At 40.7% G+C, this 15,426-nt stretch overlaps 1 protein-coding gene across 6 annotated transcripts in view; it reads right to left on the bottom strand.

Annotated features, from left to right (window-relative positions):
* The window catches only part of LOC132819773 (girdin-like), a 378,017-nt gene that overhangs the window by 52,453 nt on the left and 310,138 nt on the right, over positions 1-15,426 (bottom strand). For all 6 annotated transcript variants that reach the window (XM_060831525.1, XM_060831521.1, XM_060831524.1 and 3 more), the window contains exon 27: positions 6,730-6,930. In XM_060831525.1, coding sequence (XP_060687508.1) covers positions 6,730-6,930 — 201 coding nt within the window. The remainder of the gene's footprint in view (positions 1-6,729; positions 6,931-15,426) is intronic.

Raw genomic sequence — 15,426 nt, forward strand, 5'->3', positions numbered from 1 at the left:
AAGACACTAATAGCAGTCCAAAATGACTAAGCATTCAAGGGGCAAAAGGAGGAGAGGAAATAAATACAGTAACTATCAGTAGAGAAAAAATGCTACAGAAACTAGTGAGGCTGAAGACTACCAGGTTGCCTGGACCAAACGGGACGCATCCCAAGATATTCTACATACATCCCTTATTAATGTCAAGATAATAAGGACTGCACATCATAACCCTACTGGAAGATTAATCAGACCCAATTATTTGAGTAAGCATAACATGTCTACAGAGCATTTGATGGAATAAACATTGCTGCTCTGCAATTGCCTTTATGAAAATCGTCACATCAATTTATCTCCAACAGGACATGTCATTTTGTAAACTTAGCAACAAACATAGTCAACGAAACAGTGGATGCACAGGTATAAATCAACCAGGATTGGAAAATTGCCAATGTAACATGTTAATTTGAAAGGAAAGGAGATATAAAATATTGCTAATTATGTCTATTATTGGTAAAATGTTAAATTCTATTATAAAGCAGCAATAGCACAGCAATTTGAAGTACATAATACGATCAAGCAGTCAGCATGGCTTCGTGAAGGGCAAATCATGCCTGACAAATGTTCTAAGTTCTTTGAGCAAGTAACAAGTAAGATAAAGGGAAAGTGTTGGATGTAATATATTTCGATTTTTGGAAGCTGTTAGATAAGCTACCTCACACTAGGCTACTTAATAGGAGCCCAAGGTGTTGGAGACCATAATAAAAGCATGCATAAAGATCGACTAACTGACAGAACATAAAGTTGGGATAAAGGCTGCATTTTCAGAATGATGATCTGTAACCAAAGGGATCAATGATACACCCACAATCATTTACAATATATATTAATTACTTTCTTTGAGGAAAGTAAATGTACTGTAGCCAAGTTTGCAGATGACACAAAAATAAATTGGATTGCAAATGATAAGTTTGACACAGAGTCTGCAGATGGATACTGACAGGTTAGGTAAGCAGGCAAAAAACTTAGCAGATTTAATAACATGTGGGGAAATGAGAGGTTATGCACTTGGCAGGAAGAATAGACAAGTTTTACATCATCCAAATGGAGAGAGAATGCAGGGATTTTGCAGTCCTCATCCATGGATCTAGCCAGCATCTTGAAGCTAGCATTCAAGTTCAGCAGGTGATAGAGAAGGCAAATGATCTCAAAATGATTTTCAGTCTATCAAGTCTGCTCAATGTGTTGCTGGAAAAGCGCAGCAGGTCAGGCAGCATCCAAGGAGCAGGAGAATCAACGTTTCGGGCATGAGCCCTTCTTCAGGAATCCTGAATCCCATGCTGCCTGACCTGTTGTGCTTTTGCAGAACCACTCTGATAGACTGAATAGCCTACTTCTCTTCCTATATAGTCACAGAGTCATAGGAGATGGACAGCACGGAAACAGACCTTTTGGTCCAACAGGTCCACGCCGACCAGATATCCCAACCCAATCTAGTCCCACCTGTCAGCACCCGGACCATATCCCTCCAAACCCTTCCTATTCATATATCCATCCAGATGCCTTTTAAATGTTGCAATTGTACTAGCCTCCACCACTTCCTCTGGCAGCCCATTCCATGCATGCACCACTCTCTGCATGAAAAGGTTGCCCCTTAGGTCTCTATTATATCTTTCCCCTCTCACCCCAACCCTTTGCCCTCTAGTTCTGGACTCCCCCATCCCTTGTCTATTTACCCTAACCATGCCTCTCATGATTTTATAAACCTCTATAAGGTCACCCCTCAGCTTCTGACACTCCAGGGAAAACAGCCCTAGACTATTCAACCTCTCTCTATTGCTCAAATCCTCCAACCTTGGCAACATCCTTGTAAATCTTTTCTGAACCTTTTAAAATTTCACAACATCCTTCTAATAGGAAGGAGACCAGAACTGCATGCAATATTCCAAAAGTGGCCTAACCAATGCCCTGTTCACAATATGACCTCCCCAACTTCTGTATTCAATACACTGACCAATAAAGGAAAGCAGACCAAACACCTTTTTCACTATCCTATCTATCTGCAACTGTACTTTCAAGAAGCTATGAACCTGCACTCCAAGGTCTCTTTATTCAGCAACACTCCCTAGCACCTTACCATTAACTGTATAAGTCCTGCTAAGATTTCCTTTCCCAAAGTGCAGCATTTCGCATTTATCCGAATTAAACTCCATCTGCCACTCCTCAGCCTATTGGACTATCTGATCAAGATCCTGTTGTAATCGGAGGTAACCTTCTTCACTGTCCACTATACCTCCAATTTTCATGTCATCTGCAAACTTACTAACTATACCGCTTATGCTCACATCCAAATCATTTATATAAATGATGAGATGTCGTGAACCAAGCACCGATCCTTGTGGCACTCCACTGGTCACAGGCCTCCAATCTGAAAAGCAACCCTCCTCCACCACCCTATGTCTTCTACCTTTGAGCCAGTTCTATATTCAAATGGCTAGTTCTCCCTTTATTCAATGAGATCTAACCTTGCGAACCAGTTTCCTTGGGGAACTTTGTCAAACACCTTACTGAAGTCCATACAGATTACATCTACCACTCTGCTCTCATCAATTATGTTCTTAAGTCGAACGAGCGGAAGGTGCCTGGAATATACAGTATAACATGGATAAATGAAGATAACATGAAGTTATCCACTTCAGTAGGAAAAAAACGACTGGCACAGTATTATTTAAATGGTGATTTATTGGGAAATGTTGATGTACAAAGGGACCTGGTTGTCCTCATACAATGGTCAACGAAAGCAAGCACACAAGTTCAGCAAGCAATTAGGAAGGACTTCATGGTAAAAGAGATTACGTACAGGAGCAAGTTTTGCTGCCAAGTACTTGGAGTTGGTGAGCTGAAAATGTGTTGCTGGAAAAGCACAGCAGGTCAGGCAGCATCCAAGGAGCAAGAGAATCGACGTTTCGGGCATGAGTCCTTCTTCAGGAATGAGGAGAGTGTGCCAAGCAGGCTAAGATAAAAGGTAGGGAGGAGAGATAAAAGGTTGGGAGAGGGGCGTTGGAAATGTGATAGGTGGAAGGAGGTTAAAGGTGAGGGTGGGAGCGGAGAGGTCAGGAAGATGATTGCAGGTTAGGAGGGCGGTGCTGAGTTCGAGGGAATCGACTGAGACAAGGTGGGGGGGAGGGGAAATGAGGAAACTGGAGAAATCTGAGTTCGTCCCTTGTGGTTGGAGGGTTCCTAGGCAGAAGATGAGGCGCTCTTCCTCCAGCCGTCGTGTTGCTATGGTCTGGCGATGGAGGAGTCCAAGGACCTGCGTGTCCTTGGTGGAGTGGGAGGGGGAGTTGAAGTGTTGAGCCACGGGATGATTGAGTTGGTTGGTCCGGGTGTTCCAGAGGTGTTCTCTGAAATGTTCCGCAAGTAGGCGGCCTGTCTCCTCAATACAGAGGAGGCCACATCGGGTGCAGCGGATGCAGTAAGTGATATGTGTGGAGGTGCAGGTGAATTTGTGGCGGTTATGGAAGAATCCTTTGGGGCCTTGGAGGGAAGTAAGGGGGAGGTGTGGGCGCAAGTTTTGCATTTCTTGCGGTTGCAGGGGAAGGTGCTGGGAGTGGAGGTTGGGTTGGTGGGGGGTGTGGACTTGACGAGGGAGTCACGGAGGGACTGGTCTTTTCGGAACGCTGATTGGGGAGGGGAGGGAAATATATCTTTGGTGGTGGGGTCCGTTTGGAGGTGGCGGAAATGGCAACGGATGATACGATGTATACGGAGGTTGGTGGGGTGGTAGTGGGGTTCTGTCCTGGTGGCGATTGGAGGGGCAGGGCTCAAGGGCGGAGCAGCGGGAAGTGAAGGATTTTAAAATTTTTTTTATTTTTAAAAATGCAGCGCAGTACAGGCCCTTTGGCAATTCGGTGGAGAGCATCGTCGATCACGTCTGGGGGGGAAATTGCGGTCTTTGAAGAAGGAGGCCATCTGGGTTGTTCGGTATTGGAACTGGTCCTCCTGGGAGCAGATGCAGCGAGACGAAGGAATTTGGAATATGGGATGGCATTTTTACAGGGGGCAGGGTGGGAGGAGGTGTAGTCTAGGTAGCTGTAGGAGTCGGTCGGTTTATAATAAATGTCGGTGTTGATTCGGTCGCCCGAGATAGAAATGGAGTTGGTGAGACCACACCTGAATTATTACAAGCAACGAAGAGCTTGTGTTAACCAGGACTCTAATCACTGAAGTTTAGAAGAATGAGACGGGTCTCATTGAAACATAAAATTCTGTCAGGGTTGTACAGACTGGTTGCAGGTATATACGAAAACAGAAATTGCTGGAAAATCTAGCAAATCTAGCATCTGTGAACAGAAATCAGAGTTAACATTTCAGGTCCGGTGATCCTTCCTCAAAGTTCTGAAACGTTAGCTGTGATTTCTCTTCACAGATGCTGCCAGACCCATGAGCTTTTCAAGCAATTTCTATTTTTGTTTGTGATTTACAGCATCCACAGTTCTTTCAGCATTTACTGATTACAGGGATGATGGTTACGGGGTCATAGTATAAGGGGCAAGCTATTTCAAGCTTAGCTGTGTTGAAATCTCTCACTCAGAGGGTGGTCAATTTGTGGAATTCTCTCGCACAGAAGCCTGTGGAGGCCATGTCACTGACTATACTTAATAAATAGATGGATTTCTAGAAGGTGAAAGTGTCAAGAGAATGAGGAGAAAACAAGAGTATGGCATTGAGATAGAGGAATGACATTTATGCTACATGGTGGAATGAGTTGTTGGGTCAAATGGCCTACTGCTGCTTTTATTTTCGTTGTTCCTAAGTTTTCCAAGATTTAGGAACTTGGGCTTAGAATTTATGAGCTGGAGACTGAACTACAGATATTGATGCATCAAGGAGTGGAAAGTTATCTGGACTCTTTGTATTGGGAAGCAGTCTTATCACTTATTTTTGGAGAGAAGGGAAGAGACAGGAGTGAAGAGTAGCCCAGTTTTGCAAGCCTGAATGATTTTTTCACAATTTTAGTTAGGGAGACCATTGCCTGATAATGCTTTAGGTGGTCCAGCTTGGTCTAGAGGTGAATAGTTAAACCAATTACTCGCCAAACACTTTAACATCTGAGTTTCTTAGAAAGAACGAAATATATCAGGATGAACAATTTTGCTGAGAATGAGTAATAGTTCTTGAGAGACATGGTATTAAACGTGCTGGAAAGGGTGTGCTTTAGAAAATTAAAAGACGTTCTGGTGAATTAAAGATCAAAGACTAACTGAGAACGTGAAAGTAGCAATTGATTTATTAAGTTTTTTTTGCCCAAGGTAGACACAGAATTAAGGTTTGTTGATGGATGGAGTATGGGTAGATAGTATTACCCATAATCAGAGATTGCCTTCTCAGTGATTAAATGACAGAGGCTACTACTGCCTGAAACTGGAGAAATATCAAGCAGTCTGTAAACTGGAAGGTCACTCGAGTTTAATACTTCCACCCCTTAAATCCCCTCACAGGTGCAAAACAAAATGAACAACTCACAGGAAGGAATGTACAAATTCTAGCAACATGATAATCATGTACCTCTCAGACCAAGAAACAAATTACATCAAGTCTTTAACATCTCATTGGTTTTAATATTAAGAAAATAATATCGATTGTCTTGACACTTCAGGAACAGAAGGCAGCTCAGATGCTGACAGGACAACAGTTTTAACTGCTTAGAAAATCAGAGTGACAAAACCAGAAGATAGAGCAAATTAGTCAGGGCAAAAGAGCAATCATATACAGCTGGGAAAGACGCAGATGTTTCGCTTAGTAGGCTTGTTCAAATTAGTGCATTTTACGTTTGCAGTTTTAGACAATTAGATGCAAAAGGAAACTTAATTTAAAACAGTTATACAAAAAAGTCAAGGTGAAAGAAAAAAATGCACTGACAAAAAATCTTTCCCCTGTTAAACAAGAGCAATAGGCTTAATATAGACCTTTTATTTACATTGTCGTTGAGCTTCAGAACCACAAGGGAAATCACCTGGTTTTAAAATATCAAGTTTTGGCACTGAAGATTGAAAACTACTTCAGCGGTAGTCAACACATAATTCTAATATTGATACACTACTGTCGTCTTAACTGCACAAGAGAATTACAGGACCAAATCTCAACAAATCCTACTTATAAAATAGTCAATCTTAACATGATGAAATAAAATAAATAATCACACGCTGTTAGTATAGTAGTGTAGCAAACATTCTTTATGTCCATTGGTCTCAATGAAGTGTCTTTTAATTCCTAGAATCCCTACAGTGTGAAAACATTTGGCCCAACCAATTCACACTGACTCTCTGGACAACATCCCAGACTCACCTCCTCTACCCTATCCCTGTAATCTGCATTTCCCATGGCTAATCCACCTAACCTACACATCCCTGGACAATATAGGCAATTTAGCATGGCCAATGCATCTAAGCTGCATACCTTTGGACTGTGGGAGGAAACCAGAGCACTCAGAGAAAGCCCACACAGACATGGGGAGAATGTACAAACTCCACACAGACAATCACCTGAGGCTGGATTCCAACCTGGGTCCCTGGTGCTGCGAAGCAGCAGTGCAAACCACCTGAGCAATTGTGCTGCCCCAATAACTTTAAACAAATAGCTAATTTTGGTAATGCAGCTTTACAACATAATCTTTTATACATATTATGAGTTGTTAATGTAACATACAAAGGTTATTTGACAATTCACTTCGAACGAGTCAAACAATACCTTTAGGCTTAAGTCTTTGTTTAGATTTCAGGCCAGAAGAGGTTGCAGTAGCTAAATTGATAGCTGTTGTGGAAAATGCCATGGACCCCAGTTCTGTCCTCCTCTGTCCAGCAGTCACCTCATTAGGTTCATCCAAATTTTCAGAACTGCCTGACCATTGTACTCCTGCTGAAATCATAGACTGCAGCAGATCATTCATGGCTGGGATTGAAATGAAAGAAAATAATTTAGCATGCTTCTTCCTTGAACATGAATATAAATTCACATCATTTTGAGGCTGTACCTATAAAATCACCCAGTTACTCATGAAAGGCTGTTTTGCCAACAAAACTCTTCACATCATTAAAAAAAATGAAATTTATTTAATACATTGTCAAGAAGGAATGTCATATATTTGTTATTATGAAAAGCGCAATTTAAAGGCAAGGACAAAGAAGCAAGTTGTTAAAATGAAGTAAAAATATGCAGAGACATTAAGATAAAACCCAGGCAACTAGTTTTATTGGGCCAAAATGTGAAGTATTCCTAAATTAGCTGCAAGTTTACAACACAGATGAAATGCTTAGAACCTATTATCCTATTTCTTTTATCCCAATTTAACTCCATCTACCACTCTTCAGACCATTGACCCAACTGATCAAAATCGTTCCGTCATGTCTTGCTCTTTTATGATATTTTGATGTATAACATAGTGTCTTGGAAATTACCTTTTCTAGAATAACATACTCTATTATTGTTATTTATTCAAATTATATATTAAACATTCAAAGATAATATCAGCTTTTTTAAAAACATGAGCTGGTACTCTACGAGCATAAATTTCTGGTTTTTCAATTTTCCTGAAACCCTTCTTAAGTTGTGACAGTATCAATGCCCGTGATTGCCCTCAGCAAAATTCAATAATTCTGGAATTCCTACTGGAAAAATGCACAAAAATATTATAAATTAATGAAGCAAGTATAAAGTTGATCGTGTGTCATCTGCAAACTTGCTAACCATGCTTTCTATATTCTCATGTACATAATTTACATACATGACAAAGAAAATTGCTGATCGCAGGTCTCCAGTCTGAAAAACAACCCTTCACCATTACTCTCTCTCTCCCTAATTTTGTGTACAATTGCCAAGCTCACTCTGAATCCCATGCGATCTAATTTTATTAACTAGTCTACCATGCGGAACCTTATCAAAGGCTTTACTCAAGTTCAAATAAACAATTTCTACTGCTCCATCCTTGTCAATCTTCAATCAAGTTTGTGAGACACGATTTCCCTCGCTCAAAACCATTCTGGCTATCCCCAATCATTCTTTGCCTCTCCAAATGCATATAAATCCTGTCTTTCAGAATCACTTCCAATAGCTTATCCACCAATGAAGTCAGGCTCACAGGCTTCTCCTTACATCCCTTCTTAAACAAAACCACAACATTTAGCCACTCTCCAGTCATTCGGCACCTAGCCCGTATTTATAGATGATACAAATATTTATTCTCCAAAGTAATGCTGGAGTTTAACTTTACTTAAAACTCCAACTTTGAGCATTGTAGATAGACAATTCTCTTAGTTCCTGGTAGAGCTTCTGCCCCGTTCCAGGACACACTATATAATTAAGCGACATTGACATCATCATTACATAATTATACTCCATTACCATTATACATTCTTCTGATGCTTCATTACTATACAGGCAGTTTGGTCTGGCTGTGGTGTGCTAATAACATTATCTTCTATATTCACTAGATCATTGACAGTGATGAGGTTTTCTGCAGGTTCTTGTTGGCGATTGCACAATAAGTTATTTATTTTACCTTTCAAATGGGGCTAGATCTTCAAAGGGTCAAGGAGCTGGGATGTGGTGCAGGCAGGAATTTCAAACTATACTCAAGGCAGTCATCTTGGTATCCCTATGCCTCTGGTAGGTGGGTATAGGTAAAGTAGAGCGAAGGGAACAGGAAGTTTAGTTGTCACAAATTAGCAGACTATCAAGCTCCTCAACAGTTTGTTAAAAAGTTCTGTCAGTTCAGAATACTTTTAACAGTGAGCACAAAATGTCTCGAGACCAATCCTTCAATTTCTAAACAGTTACGTTTGTTAATAAATCAGGAAAACGTGCTGCCAGTTTGGGCTGGATTCATGAGCCTGAGCTGGGGTGGGTGAGATCAAGGGCCAACTGGACTGACAGGTATGGTTGGTCCCTAATCTTCTATCTCTATCTACACGAACTGTACTTTTGTCCAACTGATGGATGTCACCTTTATGCACCAACACTGTGATATTTCTATTAAGTAAAGCAAGTCGACCGCTCCTTTCTCCCTCTTTAACTTTTCTAAATATACCTAGAACATTCAACTCCCAGTCTTTATTTCTATGCAATAATATCTTTGTAGTCATGAATATATCTGGTGCCACAAAATGTAAACTTGTTACAGCTGTAGATGATTATTGATGCCTGCCCAATTTAGTTTACTTTCAGAGTCTACTGTGCACTATTCAATTATCAAGATAATGTGAATGAAAATAATAGGTTAGTGCAAGAAATATCGTGAGAATGATCAGTTTTAGCATGATGCACAGGCACTACTGACTAGTTGACACAGATGCATGACAGAAATAGTGGGGATTAACATGACAGGAGAAGAATTTTAGTGAGATTGACTCTTACAGTAATTGGACATATATGTAACAAATATATTATATGTTTAAATACTACAGTCAGTGGGTGAAACATGGAGTGACTTAAGTCGTGCTAAAGTTCTTCTGTTTATAAACAAGTTACTCTCTGTTTCAGGAGTCAAAGTATCAGCAAAGCCATATGAGACAGTTTATATCCATTGTAATGATACTGATTGGGGTGCCTTTGGTTTTGGCTTGAAGGAGCAGCATGGTGGCTCAATGGTTAGCACTGCTGCCTCACAGCACCAGGGACCCAGGTTCAATTCCAGCCTCGAGTGACTGTCTGTGTGCGTTTGCACATTCTCCCATGTCTGCGTCGGTTTCGTCCGGGTGCTCCAGTTTCCTCACAATCCAAAGATGTGCACATTAGGTGAATTGGCTGCGCTAAATTGTTCAAAGTATTCAAAGATGTGTAGGTTAGGTGCATTAGTCAGGGGTTAAATGTAGGAGAATGGGTTACTCTCCGAAGAGTCGGTGTGGACTTGATGGGTTGAGGGCCTGTTCCCATGTTGTAGGGGTTCTAATTCTAAAAAGGTGGCAGAGGTTGAATAATCTGCCACAGCTTCTGTAAGTTAGCCCTGCTCCAGCAGGGACCTTGTTGACGGTGAGGTGAAGCATTGCAGTGAGATAGATCAAGAACATCGTTGGGACGATGATGGAGTCCTGCCTGACACTGGTCCAAACAGGGACTGGGTTAATGGCAGAGCCATTTGGCATTATCACAGCTGCCATGTCATTGTGAAGCAGATGAAGGATGTTGATAAACTTCATGGTGCAACCAAAGTGGAGCAGGATGCTCCATAATGCTTCCCAATTGATGGTGTCAAAGGCCTTTGTAAGGTTGAAGGAAGTCATGTACGGTGGTAGGTTCTTTTTTCTGCATTGCTCCTGCAGCTGTTGCATAGTGAAAACCATGTCCTTCGTGGCCAAAAGCCACACAGAGACTCTGGGAGGAGTTCCTCAACCACAGGGAGGATATGACTGAGGTGGTGCTTGGCGATGATTTTTCCAGTGATTGACATCAGGGAGATTCCCCTGTAGTTATCACAGTCATAACTCTTCACTTTTTTGAAAATACTCATGGCAGTAACATCTTGGAGCTCTCCTAGGATGCTCTCTGTTCAGATAAGGCAGACAAGAGCATGTAGCTGCAGCAGGAGCTTTTTGCCTCTGCAAAAGTCACCCCAACCAGTGTCAGAGCTGCAGTACACAATATTGTAATTATATCAGCCTCCACCATTTCCTCTGGCAACTTATTCCATACACGCAATACCCTCTGTGAAAAAGTTGCTCCTTAAATCCCTTTTAAATTTAAAATTGGTATGATTTACAACTCAGAAATGCTAAAGACTAGGAACCATACTTTTTGAATGACTAACAAATAAGGCTATTGGGTACATAATTTGATTAACAGTATTTTGTCACTTCAATAGCTGGAAAATAAATCAATAAAGACATTATTCTGAGAAAATGCATTCCTAAAATCAGTAATTGCAGGGCCAAACAAATGTGACTGCAAATGGAAGAAAAGGAATCTAAAGAAAGATATGGAAAAACAATGAGCTCTTCAAATCCCATTGAAGGAAGCGGAGGTCAAAAAGGTTGAAAATCTGTATTTGCAGAAATAGTTTAAAAAAGGGTTGTCAAGTGGATAAGAAAAGTCTTGAATATAATGGCAATAGATTGTAAAGCATGCAAATCTTCAAAGGAAGGTGACAATTAAAAATGGTGCAGGTGTTGGACTGGGGGTGGACAATGTCATAAGTGGCACAACACCAGGTTATAGTCTAAGATTTAAATGGAAATCACAAGCTTCACCTGACGAAGGAGGAGCACTCCAAAAGTTTGTGATTTCAAACAAACCTGTTGGACTATAAACTTGATGATGTGAGACTTCTGGCTTAAAGAGTGGATATGCATTACAGAATTAATTTGTTGGAATATTACTTCCTGCAAATATTTACATGAAGGACAAAAGAAACACAGCATCTCTAAACAACAGAAAATTAGTGACTGCAGCATTTGCTTTGTGATGTTCACCAATGACAGAAAGGGACTATAAAGGGATGAAGAAATGTGAACATGTAATGCATTAGGAAGCTAATTTAGATTTTTCAGTCAGACTCCAGTTTCCTGATCCTATGGGGTCAGTTTAATCGAGTTGTGCCTTCGGCAGCAGGTGTGCTAGCACTCCAAGCAGGCCAATAGGCCTTCCATGTCTGCATGCGGGTACAAAGGTTATTGTTTAGAGGATTCTGTCCTTTCGTCCTCCCAATTGCTGTTTTTCTATTGAATATTTTGAAAAGTTGATGAGAACATCTTTATATTGAAGCACCATCATAGTTATTTGCATTTTATTGCAGTCTGCTGCTCCTGCCAAGCTGGAAGCTGTGTGATTGGCATTCCTGCATTGAGTGACTGGTTGCTGCTGTTAAATAGGCAGAGACTCTAGGTAATTTGTTGGATTTTGGCTGGGACACCACTGAAGATAACTTTTTTCCCTCAGCCTCAGATCCCACACTTGATAAACCTCTAACTTTGTTTAGACCCCCCCAAACCGAAACTTCAATTCCTGGTATTTGTTTAATGGACCAGAAAACGTATAAGAAATTGCATGTAGTAACCAACAAATGTTTAACATGATTTGAAATTTGATAATTCCCAAAAATGAGAATCAGGTACATAATTTTAAAGAGGCTGATTTGATTAAATAATACAAATACATCAAATAAATCAGAAGAGATTATTCAATGGTACTAAGTGAAGGACCTTTAAAGGCAGAACGTGATATGCAGGATACAAACATTCCCAGAAATATCTGGGTCAGATTTATTTGCAAGCATAACTTTAAATAGGTTGATAAATGAACTAAATGGAAGATAAAGAAGAAACTGACTGGATAAATCTGTAACCAAGTTAAGAATTGGGACTTACTGAGAGGAATATCAGAAAACGCATAAGGCAAAGAATGCTTGGAAAAAAGGCATAATGGAAGATTTATTTATTTATGGGATGTAGGCATTGCTGGCTTGTCAGCATTTATTCCCCATCCCTAGTTGCCCTTAAAAAGGTAGTGATGAGCTGCCTTCTTGAACTGCGGCAGTCCACCTGCTGTGGGTTGATCCAATATGCCATTTGGGAGGGAATTCCAGGATTTTGATCTAGTGACAGTAAAGGAACAGTGGTATATTTCCACATCAGGATCATGAGTGGCTTGGAGGAGAACTTGAAGGTGGTAGTGTTCCCATAAGTATCTGCTGCCATTTTCCTTCTAGATGAAAGTAGTTGTTGTTTTCGAAGTTGCTGAGGAACTTTGAATTTCTGCAGTGCACCTCGTAGATAATACACAGCTGCTACAGACTGTCGGTGGAAGTGAGGGGGAAGTGGATATTTGTGGAATTAATGCCAATCAAGTGGGCTGCTTTGTCCTAGATGGTGTCAAGCTTCTTGAGTGTTGTTGGAACTGCACTCACCCAAGCATGACAATAATAAGAAATTCACAGTACAATAAAGTAGAAGTCAGAGAATAGGTCTGAAGAGAAAAGAAACATATCCATATAGCAATTTTCACAATCTCCAGACATCCAAAATCACTTGACATATAATTAATTGTATTTTGAAATATAGTCACTATTGTATCCAGAAAATGTGGCAGATAATATGTGCATGAAAACCATGTAATAACATGTAAACCCATAAAAATAACGTAAGAATAATGTGAAGCATGATGCTAGTGAGAAATGCTTTACCAGGACATTACGAAAAAGTCTAAAATTAAAACAAAGAACCACTGATGCTGGAGATCTGAAACAAACTAAAACAGAAATATCTGGAGAAACTTGGCTGGTCTGGCTGCATCTCTGAAGAGAAAAGAGAGTTAACATTTCAAGTCCAATGAGCTTCCAGTTCCCCACCACTTCAACACACTGCGTTCCCATGCCAGCTGTCTCACGTCCCCTGCAGTGGTCCAGTAAAATTCAACACAAGCTGGAAGAACAACATGTCATTTTCCACTTGGGGACTTTATAGCCTTCTGAATCAATTCTGAGTTTAAGAATTTTAGAGCATGACCACTCCCTTCCATATCTATAACTCAACCCTGCACTATAGCTGCTGTCATGACATACGTGGACTCTTCTGAAAGAAACACATTTTCTAACATTACTATGCCCTCATTATCACTTATCTACCCTCTCTTCTTCCCTGCCTTACTATCAACAATCCCAAAAACAATTTTTCTGCCCTACCTCGTCATCAGTATAATACTACCTTTACCTAGCTACTGTCTGGTCTAAAGGGTCACTAGACTCGAAACATTAACAGTTTTTTCTTCACAGATGCTGCCAGGCCTGCTGCGTTTCTCCAACAATTTCTGTGTTTGCTTCATTAAGAAAAACCCATTTGCTTTTCCTCAGAGTGCCACGATACCATTGAGACTGCTGACTGATCCTCAATTTGACATTGCTGAAGGAGTGTCACATTGTAACGTCAGCCTAGATTTTGTGATCAATTGTTTGCAGCAGGCCTTGAATCCATAACCTTCTGTCTTAACAATCAAGAACGCTGCCTACTGAGAAACAGCTCACAGGTGAGCACAAAATGCTAAACTGAATGACTACTTCATCTAAATAGACAGAATACATGAGAAAACTGTCCCATGTCATTTAAAATTAATAACTTCATTAAGTATTAAACTTGACTCAGTGATAGCATTCTCTGACAGAATATTGCCCACATCTCGGACTCCCATTATTTAGTGAAATGTGGGACAGAAGTCTGTATAATAAGAGTTATTCATTCATTATGATTTTCTCCAATCTATTATATCCTACAAGAGACAGGACAAAACACCAGCAATTATGAGGCATTGAATCTGGTTACTGTGTCAGTCATAGCTAAAAAGCTGGAGATTTATTGATACAGTGCAAATTGGGCATGACACTTGCAGATTAGGACGTCTCAGGCTGACGTAAAATTTCTGGACGTTTGGTGAGAGTCCTTTGTCTCAGGGTGTTCTGCTGGATGAGTAATGGAGAGTCGGATCCTGAACAGCATAAGAGGTTGGTTATATTTTGGGTAGAACATGTCATGGACAACACATTCACTATTGCTTGCCAGATGAGAGTATCAATATCCAGGTATCCAAGCTCATTTTCCTAGTCATTTTCTCTGTTTCCCTTCTGAGCGTGATGTTTCAGGTATTCCTCATCTTATCTGGAGCTTTCGGATATCTCCACATGTTCACATGTATCACTAACACCTCGAGATATGCACTGATCATTCTGGATACTTTTGCACCCTGATGTTCAGTTTGCATAAATTCCCATTGCAGCAAATATTTTGTGGAACCTTCCTTCAAGAGGAATCTGACCGTAGGTGGCATGATGGTTCAGTGGTTAGCACTGCTGCCTCACAGGCGTGGGTAACTGAATTTGATTCCACCCACGGATGACTGACAGTGTGGAGTTTGCACATTCTACATGGATTTTCTCTGGGTGTTCCGGTTTTCTCACAGTCCAAAAGACATGCAAGTTAGCTGGATTGACCATGCTAAATTGTCCATAGTGTCCAGGGATGTGCAGACTAGGTGAAATATCCATGGGATGCTGGGTTACAGGGATAGGTTTGGGTGGGGTTGGGCGTGGGGTTCTGAGTGGGATGCTCTTCGAAGGGTTGGTGAGAACTTGATGTGCCAAATGGTTTGCCTCCACACTGTAGAGATCCTATGATTTTCAAAGATCAAGCTGCACGTACCAAGTGGTCTGCACAATTTATTATGTTTCCTATCATGTGCAGAGCCCTATGGCTTTGTTAAGGAAACAGAGTGGAGGGGAACTTGCTGCTAACATCATTGGAAAGTGGTGGTACATGAGTTTTGTTTTTGCTTATGTAAATCTGGATGTGTGACGGTATACCACAGATTGTGAAACACACATTCTAAAGTCAGGGTTAATGATTTTCTTGTTCTTTCTATTTCAGTGATAATTCTTTAATCTGGTTAAATGTAACACTGTTACATATTCAG

Source organism: Hemiscyllium ocellatum, chromosome 10, assembly GCF_020745735.1.
Source record: "Hemiscyllium ocellatum isolate sHemOce1 chromosome 10, sHemOce1.pat.X.cur, whole genome shotgun sequence".
In the NCBI taxonomy this organism is placed as follows: Eukaryota; Metazoa; Chordata; class Chondrichthyes; order Orectolobiformes; family Hemiscylliidae; genus Hemiscyllium; species Hemiscyllium ocellatum.